The 24088-nt window shown below is 60.0% G+C and overlaps 2 protein-coding genes across 5 annotated transcripts in view; both read left to right on the top strand.

Moving 5' to 3' along the window:
- Window positions 1-24088, top strand: part of APRT (adenine phosphoribosyltransferase) — a 187719-nt gene that overhangs the window by 144267 nt on the left and 19364 nt on the right. The window lies entirely within an intron of this gene.
- GALNS (galactosamine (N-acetyl)-6-sulfatase) overlaps window positions 1-24088 on the top strand; it is a 43621-nt gene that overhangs the window by 4757 nt on the left and 14776 nt on the right. For all 4 annotated transcript variants that reach the window (XM_050773660.1, XM_050773658.1, XM_050773659.1 and 1 more), the window contains exons 2-9: window positions 10078-10201; window positions 10932-11006; window positions 11817-11919; window positions 15669-15812; window positions 17324-17390; window positions 18027-18151; window positions 18494-18633; window positions 23679-23782. In XM_050773660.1, the coding sequence (XP_050629617.1) occupies window positions 10078-10201; window positions 10932-11006; window positions 11817-11919; window positions 15669-15812; window positions 17324-17390; window positions 18027-18151; window positions 18494-18633; window positions 23679-23782 (882 nt within the window). The remainder of the gene's footprint in view (window positions 1-10077; window positions 10202-10931; window positions 11007-11816; window positions 11920-15668; window positions 15813-17323; window positions 17391-18026; window positions 18152-18493; window positions 18634-23678; window positions 23783-24088) is intronic.

Genomic DNA, 24088 nt, shown 5'->3' with positions numbered 1-24088 from the left:
GTCATTTAAGGTCTTCTCTACGCTGTTTATTCTAGTTAGCCATTCATCTAATCTTTTTTCAAAGTTTTTAGCTTCCTTGCAATGGGTTCAAACATCTTCCTCTAGCTCAGAGAAGTTTGCTATTACCTTCTGAAGCCTAATTCTGTCAGCTCGTCAAAGTCATTCTCCATCCAGCTGTGTTCCGTTGCTGGCGAGGAGCTGTGATCCTTTGGAGGAGAAGAGGCACTCTGATTTTTAGAATTTTCAGCTTTTCTGCTCTGGATTCTCCCATCTTTGTGGTTTTATCTACCTTTGGTCTTTGATGCTCGTGACCTACAGATGGGGTTTTGGCGTAGATGTTCTTTTTGTTGATGTTGATGCTGTTCCTTTCTGTTGGCTAATTTTCCTCCTAAGAGTCAGGTCCCTCAGCTGCAGGTCTGATGAAGTTTGCTGGAGGTCCACTCCAGATGCTGTTTGCCTGGGTATCACCAGCAGAGGCTGCAGAACAGCAAATATTACAGAACAGCAAATATTGCAGAACAGTAAATATTGCTGCCTGATCCTTCCTCTGGAAGCTTCGTCCCAGAGGGGCAGCCATCTGTATGAGGTGTCAGTCAGCCCCTGCTGGGGGGTGTCTCCCAGTTAAGCTGCACGGGGGTCAGGGACCCACTTGAGGAGGCAGTCTGTCCGTTCTCAGAGCTCAAACACTGCTGGGAGAACCACTGCTCTCTTCAGAGCTGTCAGACGGGGACGTTTAAGTCTGCAGAAGTTTCAGTTTCTGCTGTGTTTTGTTTAGCTATGCCCTGCCCGTAGGGGTGGGGTCTACAGAGGCAGCAGGCCTTGCAGAGCTGCGGTGGGCTCCGCCCAGTTCAAGCTTCCCCTGCCGCAATGGCAGACGCCCCTCCCCCTGCCAGGCTGCCGCCTCACAGGTTGATCTCAGACTGCGCTAGCAGTGAGCAAGGCTCCGTGGGCGTGGGACCTGCCGAGCCAGGCACAGGCTATAATCTCCTGGTGGGTCGTTTGCCAAGACCGTTGGAAAAGCACAGTATTTGGGTAGGAGTGTCCTGATTTTCCAGGTACAGTTTGTCACGGCTTCCCTTGGCTAGGAAAGAGAAACCCTCCAACCCCTTGCACTTTCTGGGTGAGGCGATGTCCCCGCCCTGCTTTGGCTCGCCCTCTGTGGGCTGTACCCACTGTCCAACTGGTCCCAAAATTACGAACCCAGTACCTCAGATGGAAATGCAGAAATCACCGTCTTGTGCGTCGATCACGCTGGGAGCTGCAGACCGGAGCTGTTCCTGTTCGGCCATCTTGGAACAGAATTCCCACGCCCAGCTAATTAAAAAAAAGGTTTTTTTTAGTGTCTGTCGATAAGACCCAGGTTGGCCTCAAATTCCTGAGCTCAAGCGATCCTGCCCCCCAGCCTCCCAAAGTGTTGGGGTTACAGACATGAGCCACTGTATCCAGCCCTTTTAGGACTTCTAAGGGGGAGAAGAAAGGTGGTTCCCGCCCATGGTGCCCTGTGAGGGTTCTAGATGTTCACATGGTAACCTGCTCACTCTGCAGGGAGGCTGTCCACATCTGCTTTTCATAGCCGAGAAAGCTGTCGATAAATAACGGAAGAATGGGGTCAGCAGATGAGAGCTGGCCTAGCAGCCTGGGACGCTGTCCTCAGAAGGCCCATGTGTGGGAGGTTGCCCTCGGCTGGCATCTGCGAACAGGAGGTCCCCCTGCTGTTCGCTGCTACGAGCCGCCCACCTTGCCACACTGTTTTCGCAGACACCACGATTTACGCCCAGCACCCTCCTCCTGGGCATCAAGAGTACCAGGCAGAGGGGGCCACACCGCCAGCCCAGGCAAAAGCCCTGGGAACTGAGTCTCACACAGCTTCCCCGTCAGCATCTGGCACCTGTGCTTGCAGCCCTAGCGTCCGTATGGCTCCAGCTTGGGGAAGGTTCCACGCTACGCCTGGTCTTCCCGGCCCTGCCCACGCCTCTTCCCCTGGCTAATGCCCTCCCCATTGTAAGTCATGGCAGTGAGTGGGACTGTCGCCGAGACCTGGGATTCCTCCCAACGAGAGTGCTCCCCTTGCGGTATCTTCTGAGTCAGTGGTGAGCGTGGATCCCACTCCCTCGAGCCCTGGGACTCCTCCCCTGCAATATTTTCTGAGTCAGTGATGAGCATGGAGCCCGCTCCCTTCACAGCATTTTCTGCCACATCCATTCATGTTATTTGTGGCCTGGAACAGGTAGGAGAATGACCCAGGTGAGCACAGGCAGACCCAGATGCAGCTCTGCTGACTGCCGACCTTCTCAGGAGACCAGCTGCACCTCGGGAAGCCTCAGGACGCAGCCTGCAGGGAGGGCTGGGCACATGGCGCCCAGTATTCAGATGTGCGGCCTCACTCCCAGTCCGAAGGGAGCCCAGCAGTGGTCCTGGACGTGGGCAGACAGTGTAACGAGTGAAACGTACTGCTCCCTCCCATCCCAGGCCTCGTGCCCTCGGCCCACCTGCCATTCTCTACTCTCCCACCTGGACTGGAGATGGCAGGAAGTGCAGAAGCCACCTGGGAGAATGAATCTGCACACGGGGAGGTGAAGGGCAAGGAGCTCTGGGCGTGTGTGGCCAGCCCCCCTCAGGCTGGCCTCAGGGAACTGCGTTGTCCCAGTCTGCACTGCGGGTTTCTGCTGCCTCAGCGGGATGCACCTCGCCCTGACGTAGGCACATTTGCCCACTGCGACTGTGTGCCACTGAGCCCAAGGTCCCTTCTCAGCCCATGAGCAGCTCTGCAGGCGTCCTGCCCCCACTCCTCCCACCTCCCTTTCTTCCTCATCAGCTTCAGGGGACACCTCTCTCCAGGTGCCTCCTCTCATTGCAGCCTCCGTTGTCCTCAGATAGAAAAGCCATTTCAGTGACTTCAAAATAAACCATCTCAGGGCTGGGCGTGGTGGCTCATGCCTGGGATCTCAGCACTTTGGGAGGTGGAGGCGGGCAGACTGTTTGAGCTCAGTTCACTCAAGACCAGCCTGGGCAACATGACAAAACTCCATTTCTGTCAAAAATTCAAAAAATTGGCCAGACACAGTGTTTCATGCCTGTAATCCCAGCACTTTGGGAGGCCAAGGCAGATGGATCACCTGAGGTCAGGAATTCAAGACCAGCCTGGCCAACATGGTGAAACCCCATCTCTACAAAAAATACAAAAATAGGTGAGTATGGTGGTGCGCACCTGTAATTCCAGCTACTCAGGAGGCTGAGGCAGGTGAATTGCTTGAACCCAAAAGCCGGATGTTGCAGTGAGCCAAGACCATGCCACTGCACTCCAACCTGGGTGACAGAGTGAGAATCCATCTCAAAAAAAAAAAATTAAAATTAAAATAAAATAAAATAAGCTGGGCGTGGTGGCATGTGCCTGTAGTCCCAGCTACTCAGGAGGCTGAGGTGGGAGGATCACCTGAGCCCTGAAGGCAGAGGTTGCAGTGAGCCAAGATCGAGCCACTGTGCTTCAGCCTGTGTGTCAGAGTGAGACCCTGTCTCAAAAAAAATAAACCATCTCAAAAGGGACCCAAAGCTGAAAGGTACAAACAGAACTGTGTCCCATGAGACATGAAGGGCCTTTGAGAGGAAAAAGCCCAGACCTGGCTCTGCTCTGGGACTCCACACGTCAGGAGGAGCCGAGGCGAGGAGCAGTCACCCTGCCAAGCTGAGCCTTACGGGCAGGGGCCGCATAGCCTGTTATCCACCGGGGACACTGATCATTGCATCCAGACAAAGACCAAGGTGTGACCATGCAGACCTGGATGTCCGTCCAACCACCCACGTGCGCCCAGAGCGGCCGGCTGTCCTCCCGTGGTCCCCGGGCCCAGCGCCCGTCCCTCCTGCAGCCAGTCAGCACGCTGCCGCTCCTGCCCAGGCGAGGCCTCCACTCTGTTTAGACCCCGTCACTTCACACAGGCCCTGAGGCTTCTTGTTCTTTGACTTAGCAGGACCCAGCGAGTCAAACACCCACCGGCCCTGACCCAGGAGTGTCAGGGGAGCCCCCAGTCCATCTGCAGAAAACCAGGACACCCGCACTTCCTCCTCCTTTTAGAGCTGCTTTGCTGAGACGGAATTCACTGGTGAAAGTGTGTGGGTTGTTTTTAGTGTGTTCTCAGAGTCGTGCAGCCACCACACATCGTCACACCATCTTCGTCACCACGGAAGGAAGCCTCAGCCCTGATGGGGGTCACTCCCTTGTGCTCCCCGGAGCCTCTGGCAGTCCCGCTCCCCTTTCTGTCTCGAAGGATCTGCCTTTTCCGACGTTTCAGGTGAATGGAATCGTACGGTGTGTGGGCCTTGTGTCTGGCTTCCCCTCGCACGGGGTTTTGGGGCTTCACACACATCTGCATCAGGACTCCATTCCTTCTCGTGGCTGAATCATGGTCCACTGTGCAGAGGGACCACGTGTGGCCGAGGCTTCCGCCCGTGGATGGGCATCTGGGCGTTTCCAGCTCGGCCGCCGGGGAGTGAGCTGCTGTGGGTGTTGGTTCATGCACAGGTCTCCGCGTGGACACACTTTTCAGTTCTGCTGGGCTTGCACCAGGGAGGTGTTGCTGGGCCACGTGGCCACCCACGTGGTGCTGCCAGAACTCTCCTCAGGGGCTGCGTGTCACGTTCTTACACAGTGTGTGAGGCCCCAGTTTCCAGTGAGTTCCCTTTTTTTCTCCCCCCCCCGAGGCGGATTCTCGCTCTGTCGCCCAGGCTGGAGTGCAGTGGCCGGATCTCAGCTCACTGCAAGCTCCGCCTCCCGGGTTCACGCCATTCTCCTGCCTCAGCCTCCCGAGTAGCTGGGACTACAGGCACCTGCCACCACGCCCGGCTAGTTTTTTTTTTTTTTGTATTTTTAGTAGAGACGGGGTTTCACTGCGTTAGCCAGGATGGTCTCGATCTCCTGACCTCGTGGTCCGCCCGTCTCGGCCTCCCAAAGTGCTGGGATTACAGGCTTGAGCCACCGCGCCCGGCCAAGTTCACTTTTAATGTTTTATTTTGTTTGGTAAAAATCAGCCTTAGACAATCAACGATCAGACTCTGTTTGGTCCCTGTCGTGGTGAATTGTAGTCACCAAAGTGAGCCTCTCTCCGGCTCTTTGAGCACCAGGGCCCATGGAGCCTGTCTTGGGGTCGTTTGAAATGGTGGAAACTTGACAAAGGCCTAGATGGGCAGGTGAGACCCACTCGGCCTCCAGGTACCGCCCTCCTCGAGGTCCCTGCTGTCCATGCGGGTGGCAGTCCTGCTCTGTGGGTGAGTCCCAGGGCCAGTCGTGGCCGGAGGAGGCTGGATGGGGCGAATTTGGAGAAAAGTGGCAGTTTTTTTTTTGTTTGTTTGTTTGTTTTTGAGACAGGGTCTCACTCTGTCGCCCAGGCTGGAGTGCGGTGGTGCAGTCTCAGCTCACTGCAATCTCTGCCTCCCGAGCTCAGGGGATTCTCCTGCCTCAGCCTCCCAAGTAGCTGAGATTACAGGTGCCTGCCACCATGCCCGGCTAATTTTTTGATTTTTTATAGAGATGGGGTCTCACCTTGTTGCCCAGGCTGGTGGACGAAAGAGAAAAGTATTTTAGAGATTTAAAAAAGAACCATAGGTGTAGGTTCTAACGCACTTCAGAGCTGCAGGTGGAGCTGTTTGCATTCCTCCTGAAGGCTTCAGCTCCCGGATGTGGCTGGGCTGCAGAGACTGGCTTTACTAAGAGGTTTCCCCTCCCTGCCATCCAGGTGTGTCCACAGGCGTCCACACAACCAGGTGTGGTGAATGTCTTTTCACACCAAGTGGGCTTCTCAGTGACCCCCTGGCCACACCCCCATCTCACCCATCCCAGGAGCCTCCTGGGACCACACACAGGAGTCAGGAGCTTAACAGAAACAGAAGCACGACCGGGCGCGGCGCTCACACCGGTAACCCCAGCACTTTGGGAGGCCGAGGCAGACAGATCGCCTGAGGTCAGGAGTTTGAGACCAGCCTGGCCAACATGGCAAAACCCCATCTCTACAAAAAAAATACAAAAATTAGCCGAGCGTGGTGGCGGGCGCCTGTAATCCCAGCTACTCAGGAGGCTGCGGCAGGAGAATCGCCTGAACCCGGGAGGTGGAGATTGCAGTGAGCCAAGATTGCGTCACTGCACTCCAGCCTGGGGGACAAGAGCAAGACTTCGTCTAAAAAAAACAAAAAAGGCTGGGCGCGGTGGCTCACGCCTGTAATCCCAGCACTTTGGGAGGCCGAGGCGGGCGGATCACAAGGTCAGGAGATCGAGACCACGGTGAAACCCCGTCTCTACTAAAAATACAAAAAATTAGCCGGGCGCGGTTGTGGGCGCCTGTAGTCCCAGCTACTCAGGAGGCTGAGGCAGGAGAATGGCGTGAACCCAGGAGGCGGAGCTTGCAGTGAGCCGAGATCGCGCCACTGCACTCCAGCCTGGGCGACAAAGCGAGACTCCGTCTCAAAAAACAAACAAACAAACAAACAAAAAACCAAAGAACCAGAAATGCATTCTCCCTTGGTCTGGAGACTGGAAGTCTGAGCTCAAGTTGGCAGGAGCTCACTCCCTCGGAGACCTGCAAGGGATCCTCTTTCCCCTGCAGCTTCTGGGGGCCCCCAGCCATCCTGAGCCCATGGCTGTGTGTCTCCCACCTGTGACCCTGTTGCCACACAGCTGCCTTCGTCCTGTCTCCTATAAGGACTGCAGTTGTATGGGATGAGGGTCCGCTCCCACATTAATGACCTCATCTTAATCATATCTGCAGCAACCCTGTTTCTAAGGTCATGTTCTGAGATATGCTGGGGCCGAAATTTTAGTATAACTTTTGGGGATTCAGTTCCACCCATTAACACTGATGAACTGTGACTTATTTAACTAAATCTGTTGTTCCCACTGTCTCACCCACAATTTTAAATTTGTGTAATGGATTATAGCCATAATTATTTCCTTAGGATAAACTGTTACAAGTGGAATTGCTGGGCCATGATCTTTTGTTTTGTTTCGGTGACAGGGTCTCACCCTGTTGCCCAGGCTGGAGTGCAGTGGTGTGATCATGGCTCACTGCAGCCTCAACCTCCTGGTGTGAAGTAATCCTCCTACCCCAGCCTCCTGAGTAGTTGGGACCACAGGTGCACACCACCACACCTGGCTATTTTTTCTTCTTTTTAGAGGTGGAGTCTTGCTGTGTTGTCCAGGCTGGTCTCGAACTCCTGGCTTTAAGTGATTCATGCCTTTTTTTTTTTTTTAACAGAGTCTTGCTCTGTCACGCAGGCTGTAGTGCGGGGTGCAATCTTGGCTCACTGCAACCTCCGCCTCCTGGGTTGAAGCAATTCTTCTGCCTCAGCCTCCCAAGTAGCTGGTACAGGTGCCCGCCACCATGCCCAGCTAATTTTTGTATTTTTAGTAGAGACGGGGTTTCATCATGTTGGCCAGGCTGGTCTCGAACCCTAACCTTGTGATCCGCCTGCCTCAGCCTCCCAAAGTACTAGGATTACAGGCGTGAGCCACCACGCCCAGCCCCATGATTGCCTTTTAAGATAGGGTAGCTGCACTTTCACTAAGAGGTTGGCCAACTCCAGCCCATGGGTCAAATGTGGACCCACCTGCTGAGCTTTTGTTGTTGTTGAGACGGAGTCTCGCTCTGTCGCCCAGGATGGAGTGTAGTGGTGCAATCTCGGCTCACTGCAAGCTCCGCCTGCTGGGTTGAAGTGATTCTCCTGTCTCAGCCTCCTGAGTAGCTGGGACTACAGGCGCCCACCAACACGCCCGGCTAAATTTTTGTGTTTTTAGTAGAGACGGAGTTTCACCGTGTTAGCCAGGATGGTCTCGATCTCTTGACCTCGTGATCTGTCCGCCTCGGCCTCCCAAAGTCCTGGGATTTCAAATGTGAGCCACTGCTTCTGGCTCACCACCTGCTGTTTTTTGAACCCATAAGCCAAGAATGGGTTTTATAATTTTAAATTGTTCAAAAAAAACTGAAAGAATAATATTTTGTGACATGAAAAATTATATGAAATTCAGATGTTGATGAATAAAGTTTTATTGGCACACAGCATGCACGTCTGCTCGAATGCTGGCTGTGGCAGGGCTGAGGGGCTGTGACAGCCCCATATGGCCCACAAAGCTGAAAAGATTTGCTGTGAGGCCCTTTACATAATGTGTTTGCTGATGCCAGCTCTAAATATCTATATTTGCATTCAAATTGGTTTCAAAAATAAATATACAGCCGGTCCTGAGAACGTGGTGGTGAATGCAGCTGAGCTGGGCCCATGAACGTGGTCATTGTGTTTAGAATGCAGTGTCCTTCCCAGGTGTTGTGTGTTTGTGCTGCCGAAGCTACTGAAGGTGGCCTGTAGAGGGCAGGGGCCCAGGCAGGCACAGACACTTAACTGATGTCTTGGTTGGTGGCGGGAATACGTCCTTAGGGAAGGAAGACAGGCCAGGCGCAGGGGCCTCGCGGTGTTGGCTTCCACCAGGCTCCTGCTGCGGTGGGCGCCCAGGGAGACGGCTGGAGGATCCGAGGAGAGCCAAAGCCCCAGGTGGTGCCCTCCCCTCCTCCTAGAACAAAGACCGGGCGCACTGCCTGTTTAAAAGCACTTTTTTCAACAATACGCACTGCGAAGTTAGAAGAATTTTTCGGTGAACATCGGCCCTGCCACTCACCCCCGGAGTTTGCCGTGGGCATTTGCTGTGCTGGCGCCATCACCCCGGCATCACCCCGCCTCCGTGCCTCCTGCCCTGTGCTCACCCGTCCTCCTGCTTGGGCCTTTTATTGTAAAAAACAGAACGTCAAATTGACCATGACAGCCACCTTGAAGTGCGCCACTTGGGCACTCAGTACATTCACAGCGTGGTACTTCCATCCCTTCTACCTACTTCCGAACATTCCGTCCCAAGAAGAAACCAGTACCCAGCAGCAGGCCCTCCCCAGCACCCACCCCCAGCCCCGGCAGCCCCTCAGCCACCTCCTGCCTCTGCAGACCGGCCTGTTCCAGAGGCTTCCCATGAGCAAATCCCAGCCTGTGTGGCCCTGGTGTCTGCTTCCTTCCCTCGCGTGGAGCTTTCCAGGGCCATGCACCGTGCGGGACGCCCTTCCTTTTGATGGCTGGGTGGTGTGCGGTGGTATGTACATGAGTTTTCCCAGACGTAACACGTTACCACAGGCCGGGTGGCCTCAGACAGCAGAAATGGATTCTTGCTGGATTCTGGAGGCCAGAAGTGCACAATCAAGGTGTCAGCCAGGCCCCCTGTCTGAGTCTCTCGAGGAGGGTCCTTGCTGTCCCCTGGCTGGTGGCTGCACCACTCCAGTGTTGGCCTCGGCCTTCACCCGGCATCTCTACTGCACATCTGCATCTCTAACTCCCAGTCACAGGATTGAGGGCCCACGCTGGTCCAGCGTGACCTCATCTTAGCTTGCTACATCTGCAAAGATCCTACTTCCAAATGCAGCCACACCCTTGTAGTACACACGGGCCACACTTTGTCGTCCACCGATGGGCGCTTGGGGTGCTCCTGCCTTTTGGCCACTGAGTCGCGCTGCCCTGGACGCTCGTGTGCAGGTCTGTGTGTGGACGTAAGTTTCAGTCTCTCAGGTGTACAGCTAGGAGTGGAATTGCAGCGTGGAACTGCAGGGCCACACGGCAACTAGGCTTTTGGGGGACAGTTACCGCTCAACTTTGAAATCTAGGTTTGTACAGACATACGAGGGCCTGTGTGTGTATGTTGAAAAGAGACGCACGTGTTAGAGGCCATCTCCCCGCGAGCATGCAGATGTTGGTGTCAGGCTGGGAGGAGGCAGACGGACACGTTCCCCACGTGAGGACTGGGAGGAGGCAGACGGACGCATTCCCCACGTGAGGACCAAGCAGAAGTGGAGGCGAAGGCCAGCGTGGGCTGACCGTGGAGTGGCCCCATTGTGCACACACGCAGGCGCTGCTGGGGTTTAGCCAAGCTCTGCCGCTGGCTGGGGCACAGGGTGGCGCTGGCTCCCACAGTCCCCGATACGCTCTTGGCACCACGGACAGCTCCCCAAGCCAGAAGCACCAGCTGCAGAATGTGCTCATTCCTCCTCCCCATGTTCTTCCCTGCAGATGGGATGGGGCGACCTCGGGGTCTACGGAGAGCCCTCCAGAGAGACCCCGAATTTGGACCGGATGGCTGCAGAAGGGATGCTTTTCCCAAACTTCTATTCTGCCAACCCTCTGTGCTCGCCATGTAAGTCAGCGGGGCCCTCATCCCCAGAAACGGGTGAGCCCAGCAGGCCGAGGCCTCCCAGGTCCTTCCAGCCGTGACTCTGGGCGGCCACATCAACCTTGTCTACTCCTACTACTGCAGGGAGGGTGGCAGGTGGGCTCAGGCCTTTCTCATCAGGTCCCAGCCCGGCTCCGTGCTGTGTGGGGTGCGGCACCTGCTGGGTTTTCAGGGTCAAAGTTGCGGTGTTGGTGGTTGCTATCCTGTTTCCCAGAGTCGAGTGCTGTGGCCGCCTGGGGAGAGGCACTGCAGTGTGGCTCCGTCTCAGGGTACCGGGGAAGTGGGGGTCCTGCTTCCTCCCTCCCCGGGGAGAGTCTCTCCTACCAGAGACGACACACGTGGTATTGATCATGAGGAAGAAGGGAAGGCAGGGTACGGGCCGCACTCGAGGATGGAGGCGTGCGGACCTGCGCACCCAGTGGGTGTCCCGGGAGCCTGGGAGAGGAGACGGCGTCTTGGGGACAACGCTGAGCTGCAGGGCCTGAGGGCTGCGTGTCTTTCAGTGTATTGGGTGCTGTGCCCCACCCAGGTGGTGGAGATGCTAACAGGGATCGACCGGCGTGGCAGCCCCTCATAAACCTGCGTCTGCCTCATCTGTCACACGTCCGCCTACTGGTGGGGCTCTTGCTGACGGGCGTGTGGGTCTGAGCTGCACCCTTCTCATCCAGTTTCTGTTTCTGTCACCTCCTCATAGCCAGGGCGGCACTGCTCACGGGACGGCTGCCCATCCGCAATGGCTTCTACACCACCAACGCCCATGCCAGAAACGGTAGGCTGCCTGCTGCCACCTCCAGGGTCCACCTCGGGGTGCAGGGTTGGGCAGGTGGGGTCCGGGTGGTGCCCGGGTCTCTGGGACTCAGGTGGAAATGAGGGCTCCCCCAGCTGGTTTCCTTCCCTGCCCTGGCCCAGTGGGGACGGAGCAGAGGGTGCCCAGTCTGGCCTAAGGAGCTGGGCCGGCACCCCCACCCCAGAAGCTCCCACTCTCCAGGCAGGTGAGCCGCACACTTATAGAGAAACTGGGGCTGTGGTGTCAGCAGCAGTTCTGGAATGTTCTGGAATTGCTGTACTCGGGTTTGGATGGGCTCCCCAGGGGCATCTCATAGGGGAAGTGGGATTTCCAGTGGCCTTTGAGGAAAGGGAAGGACAGAGGAGGTAGGGGTGCGGCAGTGAAGCGTCATGTGGCGTATTCCAGAGACCCCTGGAGATCAGGCAGGCAGGAGACTGGCCTAAGAGGCAGGATAGGGCCTGAGGGCAGGCAGGAGGCCCAGGGAAGGCACTGGGGGGCACAGAGTCTGCTCCGTGCCCGCCCTCTGGTGATGGCACTGGCTCTGAGGGGTGCCTGGAAAAATCTGGGAAGTTCCATGCCCTGTAGATGCACAGTCCCCAGGCCCAGCCTTTGACCCCGAGGGGCCAGTGTCCTGTTAGGACGTGTGGACGCAGCCCCCAGGCCCAGCCTTTGACCCCGAGGGGCCAGTGTTCTATTAGGATGTGTGGACGCAGCCCCCAGTGTCCTGTTAGGATGGGGGTGGTGGCAGCTTCTCGGGGTCTCCTCGGGGCTCACCCAGCGCTGCTCTTCCAGCCTACACGCCGCAGGAAATTGTGGGCGGTATCCCAGACTCGGAGCAGCTCCTCCCAGAGCTTCTGAAGAAGGCCGGCTACGTCAGCAAGATCGTCGGCAAGTGGTGAGTGTCCGGCCATGCCTGCCCGGGCGTCCTGCTCCACCCACTTCCCGGCCTTGGTTCCAAGGGGCGTGGCCACAAGTTTCCAACGAGGAAGGCGTCTTGGGTGGGAAACGGAAGCTGATTCTGAGTGTGTTCAGGTGTCTCCAGCGTCCCTGTGCAGGCCGGCATGACCTTGCCAGCAGGATCTCAGGTCACCAGGCTGGGCCCGCAGCTGCAAGTGTCTTGCAGCATCAGACTCCACAGGCCTGTCACTGTCCCTCGTGTCATGGCCCCCAGCATCCGCCACCACCGCACCCCGGCTGCCTCTTGCCACGTCGTCCTTGGAGGGGTCACGTCGTTACACATAGGAGCCATGGAGGAGGAGCTGCCTGTCTGCCCCAGGGGCCTGTTGGATGACGAAAGCTCTGGTCTAAACCACAAAGGAGCCACCAGGAAGGAGATGAACAGCCCAGCAGTTGACGAAATCCTAACCCGTCGAGAGCTCGGGTGCCGCACAGCCCCCAGGCCGCAGTTTCAGGCGCACGGGATGTTTCATTTCTTTTCCTCCCTGGGATGCCTGCGTGAGCATGGAGGGTTGGGTGGAGTCATCTGCCCCGGGCTGCTCTCCAGCTGTTGGAGTGTTCCCGCCTGTCGGGCCGCATGCCTTCTCCTTCAGGAAGCCCTCGATGCTTTCCCAGCCTCTGTGATCCCCGGTCGGCTGCCTGTGGCTCCTGCCAGCCCCTTTCAGGTGGATGCTCCTTGGATATGGATGGTCATGGCAGCCAGGAATCTGCTGAGCTTGATGAATGGATGAGGAGGACCCAGAGGCTGCCTAGGGAGCGCTTTGTCCCTCTTCAGACGAGAGGAAGCAGCCTGCCGAGCTGAGCTCTCAGAAATCACAGGGCGGAGCCGATGGGCACCGCAGCCGCGGAGTCCTCACACAGGGAGGTCGGGCCCCACGCGGCCTGCGTGGTCGCTGAGCCAGTGCCAGGGACCGTCTCGGAAGTCAGCCCCCAAGGTTCACTGGAGCGTGACAGGGCTGTGCCAAGAGGAGGAAGAGCCGGTGGCCTCTCCAAGTGACAAGCCCCACAGTGACTGGAGCTCTCCACCTGGCCTGGCAGCTCTGTCTTGGGCCCAGCGGCCTCCTGTGCATGGTCATGGTGCAGGTGGCAAGAGCTAGACAGGGAGTGGGTCTCCACAGAGGCCTCGAGGCTCCTGAACAGCCATCGGCGGGAGAGAGGGGACCCCGAGGAGTGGGAGCAGGAGCCAGGCAGGCCCCAGAGCCACAGGCTCCTCCCAGGCTCAGGACATGGTGCAGTGACTGGATGGCCCGGGCTGGGTCCTGCAGTGGCTGCTCGGTCAGGTGGGGGGGTCCCCATCCCAGCAGGGTCCCCTCTCAGGGCAGTAGGGTGTTGTCAGCCGTCACTCAGGCCTCCCCGAGGCCCCTCGCCTGGACTCAGAGGCTGCTTCATCTGCCTGCAGCCACGCGGGGGCGCCGGGCAGGGACTTGGGTCCCAGAGGGCTGCAGAGGTTCCCCGCTCCAGGTCACCTGCTGGCGAGTGCCAGGCCCCACTGCTGCTTTGGGACAAGCACGTTGAGCCGACAGCTTAATCTGTGTGGCGTCCTGCCCGTGTGCTTCCCCTGAGCGAGGGCTTTGTGCTGCAGTCGTGGATGCACGAGTGTCCCCTGTGGCTGGGCGGTGACCTGCGGACGTGGACGCACGAGGACCCCTGTGGCTGGGCGGTGACCTGCGGACGTGGACGCACGAGTGTCCCCTGTGGCTGGGCGGTGATCTGCGACGTGGACGCACGAGTGTCCCCTGTGGCTGGGCGGTGACCTGCGGACGTGGACGCACGAGTGTCCCCTGTGGCTGGGCGGTGACCTGCGACGTGGACGCACGAGTGTCCCCTGTGGCTGGGCGGTGACCTGCGGACGTGGACGCACGAGTGTCCCCTGTGGCTGGGCGGTGACCTGCGGACGTGGACGCACGAGTGTCCCCTGTGGCTGGGCGGTGACCTGCGGACGTGGACGCACGAGTGTCCCCTGTGGCTGGGCGGTGACCTGCGGACGTGGACGCACGAGGACCCCTGTGGCTGGGCGGTGACCTGCGGACGTGGACGCACGAGGACCCCTGTGGCTGGGCGGTGACCTGCGGACGTGGACGCACGAGTGTCCCCTGTGGCTGGGTGGTGACCTGCCCGGGGTGTTCAGGGATGATGGGGTGCTCTGGCAGTGGGCCCAAGTGCTGAAGACGCGAAGGAAACAGCCCGGAGTTGGCAGCCAGAGGAGCTCTGAGGTCACAGAGAGGTTCATGTGTGCTTACCTGAGAGAGGAGATGGAAGAGGCAGCTCAGGAGGTTCCGGGTGCAGAGGCCATGTCCAGGGAGGCAGCCACTACAGAACCAGCCAGAGCCTCAGCTACAGCCATGCCAGCCTCCTTGCTCACCCACAGGGAAACCAAGGTCCAGACAGACGGGCTTACGCAGTGTCCAGGCTCTGTTGCTGGCTGGGTTCCGTCCAGCCTCCACCTTCCAGCCTGGCCTTTCTTCAGGGCCCCTTCTGACCCTCCCCCAGCCAGTGACCGAGTGAATCCACAGTGGCCTGAGACCTGTGTGCCGGGTGCAGAGTCGCCCGTGAGCACTCAGGCTGGGGCCTTCCCGCCCCCTCCACCAGGACCAGCCCCACATGCGGCTCAGAAATCTGCTTCGGGGATGCTGCTTTCAAAGCCGTAGCTGCAGATTTTCCTCAGATGACACGCAACTGACATGAGACCCGCCCGCGGCCGTGCCTAGAAGCCACCTTATACCACCTCTCCTGCGGCCCGTTCTGAAGAGCAGCCGCGAGCTGGATTCCTCCAGGACGAGAGAGGTCGTGCAAGGAAACCTGGACAGCTGGCCTGGGGACTGGGGCGAGTGGGCGAAGAGGTGTGGCCTGCAGGACTGCTGTGGACTGGCGGACGAGAGATTAGGTGCCCCCAGAGGGAAGGTGCGTGTGGGTCTGTAGGAGGTCGTCAGAAGGGGAGTGCAGGGCGGGGTCTGGAGAGTTCCCACAGGCCTGGGGTGTGATGCCTGGCGATGGCCATTCCGAGCAGGTGAACCCTGGTCCCAGGAGAGCAGTTGGTGGAGGTCACCAGTGTGGCCACACTGCCACGTTCTCTTGTCATCACTCCAATCCCCGCCTCTGCCAGGGCCCTGGGAATGTGGGTGCAGCTGGCAGGCCCCAGGGCTTCCGCACGGCACACAACGCCCCGCCCAGCCGTCATCCCAGGACCGTTGCCCTGAACTGGGAGACAAGACTGAGTGCCTCGGCGTGGAGAGACCCAGTAATTATCTGGCAGGAGATATTTTCTGCCCTGGAAAACCCAGAGGAGAAGCACTTGGGTTCGAGACACAAGCTGTGAAACTTTCCTGGGAGTTCAGGAAAAGTGGAAGGAAGGAGCCGGGGCCCCGAGGGGCACGTCAGGCGGGTTCCAGGCGGCTGAGAGGCTCCTCACGATGCACCGCCCTTCACGGTGCCGGGAACCCCAGCCGCCACTGTGCCTGCCACCCTTGGTTGTGCCCAGACACTCTGTGGGGGAGGCGGGCGGTGCTAGCACCCTCCTCGGGGTGAGGCTTTGGTCTTTTGTCCCTGCCGTGCCCAGGCATAGCCTATACTCAGTGCTGGAGGGTGCTCATCTTACCAAGAATTTTGTGAAGCTGGTGGATCTGTTGCTCAGAATTTCAGAGTGTCCCCACCTGGGGTCCCTGAAGTGTCCTGGGTTCCTGTTTCCAGGCATCTGGGTCACAGGCCCCAGTTCCACCCCCTGAAGCACGGATTTGATGAGTGGTTTGGATCCCCCAACTGCCACTTTGGACCTTATGACAACAAGGCCAGGCCCAACATCCCTGTGTACAGGGACTGGGAGATGGTTGGCAGGTAATGGATCCCCACCCCTTCCCCTCCCACGTCCTGAACTGCTGCGCCCGGCGTGCCTGCCCCCCGTCTCTAGCACTGGTGGCCTCAGGCTGCTGCTCACGAGGGCTGGGCTGTCCCTGGGTCCCCGGGCACCGAGGGCTTTGGTTTGGGGGCTTCTGTCACCAAGTTTTGCCCCAGAGCCTGTGAGACTCACGCCTGGGGTTTCCCACCTTTTCAAGGTCGTAGATCCCTTTAGCTGTCCTGAGAGAGGAAGGCCCCCAGCAGAGTGAGCCCACACAGTCTGTCCTAGCTGTCAGGGTACTGCCCATGTGGTCCACGGGTGGGGAGGCCGGCTGTGCTCCAGACGTCCAGGGACATGGGCAGGACAGGAGGTGGGACGAAACCCCACTGGGAGCCACACTAGGAGCAAAAGCCACTGTCCGGACAGAGCCGTCCTGGTGCCCGGGCATGGGGGCAGCACCTCTGGACACGGCAGCACCGGCTCAGGGACCCTCATCTTCTGTGAATTTTATTTTGCTTAATTTGACTCTTCTTGGCGGAAGTGCTCATTGGTTACGTGGCGGTGGACCAGAAGTGGCACCAGATTGCTGCCTTTTTCTAGGCAGAGCTCCTTGGAGGTGTGGGAGTCGCCCCGCGCGGCCCCCATTTGAAGTGTGCAGTTCTGTGGTTTGCAGTAGTCGCAGGCTGGGACAGCCAGCACTGCAGCCGTTTCAGAACGAGCCCCGTGGCCTGAGCAGTGGTTCCCCAGCCCCAGTCCCAGCCCCGAGCGACCACGGCCGCCTCACTGCCTTCACCTTGGTGTTGCGCCCTCGGCCCCGTTCCCCCATCTTCCTACGTGGTAGGTCATCAGATGCAAGACCATGACCTGGGGGAGTGAGGGACGCATCCAGCTTGGTCTGTTCTCTGAGTGGACATTTCATTTCCAGACTTTTTTTTTTTTTTTTTAACCCCCGAGACACGATCTCGCTCTGTCTCCCAGGCTGGAGTGCAGGGGCGCGATCTTGGCTCACTGCAACCTCCGCCACCCAGATTTAAGCAATTCTCCTGCCTCATCCTCCCAAGTAGCTGGCATTACAGGCACACACCACCATGCCCAGCTAATGTTTGTGGTTTTAGTAGAGACGGGGTTTCACCATGTTCCCCAGGCTGGTCTCAAATTCCTGACCTCATGATCCACCTTCCTCGGCCTCCCGAAGTGCTGAGGTTACAGGCATGAGCCATGACGCCCGGCCCAGCCTCCTTTTACACCAAGCCCGTGGCCCGGCCCCAGCCTCCTTTTACACCAAGCCCGTGGCCCGGCCCCAGCCTCCTTTTACACCAAGCCCGTGGCCCGGCCCCAGCCTCCTTTTACACCAAGCCCGTCGCCCGGCCCCAGCCTCCTTTTACACCAAGCCCGTCGCCCGGCCCAGCCTCCTTTTACATCAAGCCCGTGGCTTTGCCAGTGAAGTCAGGGAGGAGGGGACTTTCTTGGCCTAGATTCTGATGTCTGTCCGGATCTGTGTTCTTTTCAGATATTATGAAGAATTTCCAATTAATCTGAAGACAGGGGAAGCCAACCTCACCCAGATCTACCTGCAGGTAACGGGGGGACGGAGACCGCAGCAGTCTCGCCCTGCGGGAGGCGGGGGGACGGAGACCGCAGCAGCCTCGCCCTGCGGGACGCGGGGGGACGGGGACCGCAGCAGCCTCGCCCTGCGGGACGCGGGGGGACGGGGACCGCAGCAGCCTCGCCCTGCGGGAGGCGGGGGGACGGAGACCGCAGCAGCCTCGCCCTGCGGGAGGCGGGGGGACGGGGACCGCAGCAGCCTCGCCCTGTGGGAGGTGGGGGGGTGGGGACCGCAGCAGCTTCGCCCTGTGGGAGGCGGGGGGACAGGGACCGCAGCAGCCTCGCCAGGACGCAGCAGCCTCACCCTGTGGGAGGCGGGGAGACGGGGACCGCAGCAGCCTCGCCCTGTGGGAGGCGGGGAGACAGGGACCGCAGCAGCCTCGCCCTGTGAGAGGCGGGGAGACGGGGACCGCAGCAGCCTCGCCCTGTGGGAGGCGTGGGGGTCAGGGACCGCAGCAGCCTCACCCTGCAGGTGACTGGGGGACAGGGACCGCAGCAGCCTCGCCCTGCGGGAGGCGGAGGGACGGGGACCGCAGCAGCCTCGCCCTGCAGGAGGCATGGGGAGGTCGGCCTGAGGCTGGAGGAGGACGGTGCGACTCTCACCATAGGAAGCCCTGGACTTCATTAAGAGACAGGCACGGCACCACCCTTTCTTCCTCTACTGGGCTGTCGACGCCACACACGCACCCGTCTACGCCTCCAAACCCTTCTTGGGCACCAGTCAGCGAGGGCGGTGAGTCCTGGTTCCAAGGAGCACAGACGGCGCTGGAGGCCCCAGCTGTGCTTGGTGACTCCGGAGATGGGGCACTCAGTACCGTGGCGTTTAGTGACTATTTTGGAAAGGCCAGAGCAACCCCCCCGTTTGAAGCCGTCCACTGGCCTGGGATCAGGAGAGGAGGGCTGTGGTGGGGGTGCCGGCTCTGTCCTTCATAAGCCACATACACTTGAACTGAAGCCATTCCTCTTCCGGGAAGAGGCCGGCCAGTTCGCTGCCGTCTGTGAAGTTAAGATTTAACGTACTCCGTGAATCCCAGTATGCCGCTGGCTGCCTGATCTGTTTGTCTCTGTCCTCCAGGTATGGAGATGCCGTCCGGGAGATTGATGACAGCGTTGGGAAGATGCTGGAGCTTCTCCACGACCTGCACGTCGCGGACAACACCTTTGTCTTCTTCACATCGGACAACGGCGCTGCCCTCATTTCCGCCCCCGAACAAGGTGAGCGCTCACCATCACTCCTCGCGGGTCCCCGCGGCCACTGTCGGTGAGGAGCAGCGGGACTGGCTGTGACGCAGGAGTGGCTTTGAACTTGGGGGTGGGGAGGAGATGGCACAGGGAAGAGGGTTTGCCTTGGAAGAGGCCGACGCTTCCCGAAGGGTGACCCTGGAGACCAGAGGTTTTGGAGGCTGCATGGAAACAGCAGGGCTGGTGGAGCGGGGTGTCCCTGCTGAGGTGGGGGCTGGCACCCAAGACCTCCAGCAGCCCTGGGAGTGTGGCCTGAACCTGGTCACCCAGGGGCCGGGCCGCCTCCATGAAGATGGGCTCCCGCCCCCACCACCCGAGTGGTTCCCGGGATGGAGCTTCAGCCTTTTCCCCACTCGGCACTGATGAATGCCTGACCCGACCCCAGCGCCAACAAACCGGAACCCGCCTCTTCCCAGACCACACGGGGGCGCCCTGCTCCCTCTTCCCAGACCGCACGGGGGGGGACCCTGTAGCCTCGTCCCAGACCACACGGGGGCGCCCTGCTCCCTCTTCCCAGACCGCACGGGGGGGGACCCTGTAGCCTCGTCCCAGACCACACGGGGGCGCCCTGCAGCCTCTTCCCAGACCACGCTGGGGGACCCTGCAGCCTCGTCCCAGACCACACGGGGGCGCCCTGCTCCCTCTTCCCAGACCGCACGGGGGGGACCCTGTAGCCTCGTCCCAGACCACACGGGGGCGCCCTGCAGCCTCTTCCCAGACCACGCTGGGGGACCCTGCAGCCTCGTCCCAGACCACACGGGGGCGCCCTGCTCCCTCTTCCCAGACCACACGGGGGCGCCCTGCAGCCTCTTCCCAGACCACGCCGGGGCGCCCTGCAACCTCTTCCCAGACCACACGGGGGCGCCCTGCAGCCTCCTCCCAGACCATGCGGGGGGCCCTGCAGCCTCTTCCCAGACCACGCTGGGGGACCCTGCAGCCTCGTCCCAGACCACACGGGGGCGCCCTGCTCCCTCTTCCCAGACCACACGGGGGCGCCCTGCAGCCTCTTCCCAGACCACGCCGGGGCGCCCTGCACCCTCTTCCCAGACCACACGGGGGCGCCCTGCAGCCTCCTCCCAGACCATGCGGGGGGCCCTGCAACCTCTTCCCAGACACACACGGGGGCGCCCTGCAGCCTCCTCCCAGACCATGCGGGGGGCCCTGCACCCTCTTCCCAGACCACACGGGGGCGCCCTGCAGCCTCTTCCCAGACCACGCCGGGGGCGCCCTGCACCCTCTTCCCAGACGACACGGGGGCGCCCTGCAGCCTCCTCCCAGACCATGCGGGGGGCCCTGCAACCTCTTCCCAGACCACACGGGGGCGCCCTGCAGCCTCCTCCCAGACCACGCTGGGGGACCCTGCAGCCTCGTCCCAGACCATGCGGGGGCGCCCTGCTCCCTCTTCCCAGACCGCACGGGGGGGACCCTGTAGCCTCGTCCCAGACCACACGGGGGCGCCCTGCAGCCTCTTCCCAGACCACGCTGGGGGACCCTGCAGCCTCGCACGGGGGCGCCCTGCTCCCTCTTCCCAGACCACACGGGGGCGCCCTGCAGCCTCTTCCCAGACCACGCCGGGGCGCCCTGCAACCTCGTCCCAGACCACACGGGGGCGCCCTGCAGCCTCCTCCCAGACCATGCGGGGGGCCCTGCAGCCTCTTCCCAGACCACGCTGGGGGACCCTGCAGCCTCGTCCCAGACCACACGGGGGCGCCCTGCTCCCTCTTCCCAGACCACACGGGGGCGCCCTGCAGCCTCTTCCCAGACCACGCCGGGGCGCCCTGCACCCTCTTCCCAGACCACACGGGGGCACCCTGCAGCCTCTTCCCAGACCACGCCGGGGCGCCCTGCACCCTCTTCCCAGACCACACGGGGGCGCCCTGCAGCCTCCTCCCAGACCATGCGGGGGGCCCTGCAACCTCTTCCCAGACCACACGGGGGCGCCCTGCAGCCTCCTCCCAGACCATGCGGGGGGCCCTGCACCCTCTTCCCAGACCACACGGGGGCGCCCTGCAGCCTCTTCCCAGACCACGCCGGGGCGCCCTGCACCCTCTTCCCAGACCACACGGGGGCGCCCTGCAGCCTCCTCCCAGACCATGCGGGGGGCCCTGCAACCTCTTCCCAGACCACACGGGGGCGCCCTGCAGCCTCCTCCCAGACCATGCGGGGGGCCCTGCACCCTCTTCCCAGACCACGCTGGGGGACCCTGCAGCCTCGTCCCAGACCACACGGGGGCGCCTTGCACCCTCTTCCCAGACCACGTGCGGTAGCCGCAGCCTCTTTCCAGACCACGCGGGGGGCCCTGCAGCCTGGCATCCTGCAGGGAGAGGGGCTTCAGGGTTTGAAGTGATAGAAACCAGCACGGCTGGAAGCCAAAAGAGAAACATAGGCTCCCTCGTGCCACGTCCCACCAGATGGCTCCCCTGGGTGAGCTTGGCTCCCGTGCAGGCCCTCCGGACAGCTCCACCTCCCACCCACTGGAGTCAGACCCATGAGTCCAGGCCCTGCACAGACCCATGTGTGGAGGGCTACAGGCAGCTCCTAGGAGGGAGGGTGCTGGCTGCCATTCCGCAGGGGGAGCCCGGAGGGCCACCTCGACGCCCGCACCCACAACCACCAGCCAGCAGTGGCAAGGGCCCCAGCGACCTGAGTTTTCATTTCTTTTTTTTTCTTTTTTTTTTTTTTTTGAGATGGAGTCTCGCTCTGTAGTCCAGGCTGGAGTGCGGTGGCCAGATCTCAGCTCACTGCAAGCTCAGCTTCCCAGGTTCACGCCATTCTCCTGCCTCAGCCTCCCGAGTAGCTGGGACTACAGGCACCCGCCACCTCGCCCGGCTAGTTTTTTGTATTTTTTAGTAGAGACGGGGTTTCACTGTGTTAGCCAGGATGGTCTCGATCTCCTGACCTCGTGATCCACCTGTCTCAGCCTCCCAAAGTGCTGGGTTTCATACAAACAAATGGCATACGTACCTATTTGTAATGAGAACCCCCACACCCAGCACCCAGCACAAGACTAGAAACAGAGCATCCCAGAGAAAGCGGGGGAGGGGGCCGGGCGTGGTGGCTCACACCTGTAATCCCAGCACTTTGGGAGGCCGAGGCAGGCGGATCACAAGGTCAGGAGATCGAGACCACCCTGGCTAACATGGTGAAACCCTGTCTCTACTAAAAATACAAAAAATTAGCCTGGCGTGGTGGTGGGCACCGGTAGTCTCAGTTATTCAGGAGGCTGAGGCAGGAGAATGGCATGAACCCAGGAGGCAGAGCTTGCAGTGAGCCGAGATTGCACCACTGCACTGCAGCCTGAGCAACAGAGCTAGACTCTGTCTCTAAAAGAAAAATTAAAAAAGCAGGAAAGGGGAGAGAGAGAGAAGGAAAGAAAAGGGAGGGAGTCAGGGAGAGAAGGAGAAAGAAGAAAGAACAGCATGGCCTCCTGCGAGCCAAGTGTCCCCTAGAAGTGGCCACTATCCCTAGCTCAGTGTCCTTTGTCCCCTCACAGGTTCTGTGGCTCTGCTGCTATGAGCAGGGCCCTCCCTGAGCCAGGCCAGGTTCTGTGTGTTGGCGTGTTCGCCTGTGAGGGACTCTGAGCAGAGCTGCCTGGGAGGTTCTGTTCAGAGGCTTCCCCACGCTGCCACTCAGGGGGGTTTGGAAGGCAGTGCAGGAAAGAATTGCGGTGACTTCACATCCCCTGGGTGGTTCACTTTTTCACTACCAGAAAAATACTTTTTTTTTTTTTTTTTTTTTTGAGACAGAGTCTCGCTCTGTCGCCCAGGCTTAAGTGCAATGACGCAATCTCGGCTCACTGTAAGCTCCGCCTCCCGGGTTCCCGCCATTCTCCTGCCTCAGCCTCCTGAGTAACTTTGACTACAGGTGCCCACCACCATGCCCAGCTAATTTTTTGTATTTTTAGCAGAGACGGGGTTTCACCATGTTGGCCAGGATAGTCTCGATCACCTGACTTCGTGATCCACCCACCTCAGCCTCCCAAAGTGCTGGGATTACAGGCGTGAGCCACCGCATCCAGTTTTTTCTTTTTTCTCTTTTTTTGAGACAAGGTCTTGCTGTGTCACCCAGGCTGGAGTGCAGTGGCGTGATCTCAGCTCACTGCAGCCTTGACCTCCTGGGCTCAGATGATCCTCCCACCTCCTGAATAGCCTCCTGAATAGCTGAGACTACGAGGCACGCCACCACACCCAGCTAATTTTTGTTTTTGTAGAGATGGGGTTTAGCCATGGTCTCTCTTTGGTAGAAACCAGTCTAGGCTAGTCTTGAACTCTCAGGTTCAAGCAATCCCCCTGCTTCAGCATCCCAAGGTACTGGGATGACAGGTATGAGTCACCACAGCCAGCCCCTTGGTTTCCTTTTCCCCTTTTTTCAGGGGACCCGAAGCTGAGAGCGCCTCGGGTACTCAGGCTACAGCAGCAGGAGTGGTTTTTGTCCCTGACATGAGCCCCCTGCCTCCTCCCTCCATGTTTGGGCGTGAGCCGGGGATGGTGCCGGCACCGGAGCTGGCCTTTGCCCCATGAGCACTTCCCACAAGGAATGGCTCGGAGACCAAAATCCAGTCTTGGGGGTTTGTCCGAAACACAGATTCCTGCACCCCACCCTGACTGACGGAGTCAGAACCGTAGGGGGCCAGAAGTTGGCTGCATTTTAAGTTCCCCACACACCGGGAGGCTTGTGAACATTCACGTTCAGGAAGCACCAGCCGGCGACTGCGCACCGGCGCCCGGGCCTCTGCTGCGGGAGTGTACGTTTCTGAGTCTTGCTGATACCATGTGGTTGCGTTTCCGTTTCCTCAGTGGACCTGACGTTGCCACTTTCCCAGGAGACCTTGCAGCCGCGGCATCTCAGATGAGCCACTGGAGGGCTGCCCCGAGGCTCGGATCTCGCACTCCAGCCAGAGCGCCCCGGCCGGGCCCTTTGTCCCCATGACCGGTCTCAGTGACTCAGTGTCACCTGGGGAGGGGGAGGGCTGGGGACATCGGGTCCCAGTGGCCTGACGTGGGGCCCCTCTCTCCCAGCTGGCAGCAACGGCCCCTTTCTGTGTGGGAAGCAGACCACGTTTGAAGGAGGGATGAGGGAGCCTGCCCTCGCGTGGTGGCCGGGGCACATCGCCGCAGGCCAGGTGAGTCAGCGTCCACCCGTCTGCCGGGCAGCAGGCCCAGGCCTGTGGCCATCCCAGGGTGTGTGCAGCCCTCACTTTCCTCTTGCCTGCCCACCCTTCCCAGGGCCTGGCCTGCCTGTCCCTCCTGCCTGTCCTGGAGCTCCCTGGGTGTGTCAGGAGCCGTCCCCACCACAGCCACTCAGAGGCGCTCCTGTCCAGCCTCAGCTGCCCCTCCACGCCTGGTTTTCGTCCACCTGCTTCTCTGACTTAAGGGGCAGGGCTCACGGTGGCGTTAGGGCTTTCAGTGTTAGAGCCAGGCGGTCCTCT

The sequence above is a fragment of the Macaca thibetana genome, chromosome 20 (genome assembly GCF_024542745.1).
Source record: "Macaca thibetana thibetana isolate TM-01 chromosome 20, ASM2454274v1, whole genome shotgun sequence".
Taxonomy (NCBI): domain Eukaryota; kingdom Metazoa; phylum Chordata; class Mammalia; order Primates; family Cercopithecidae; genus Macaca; species Macaca thibetana.
The sequence above is the reverse complement of the archived record's forward strand: the minus strand, read 5'-3'. Positions and strand labels throughout refer to the sequence as shown.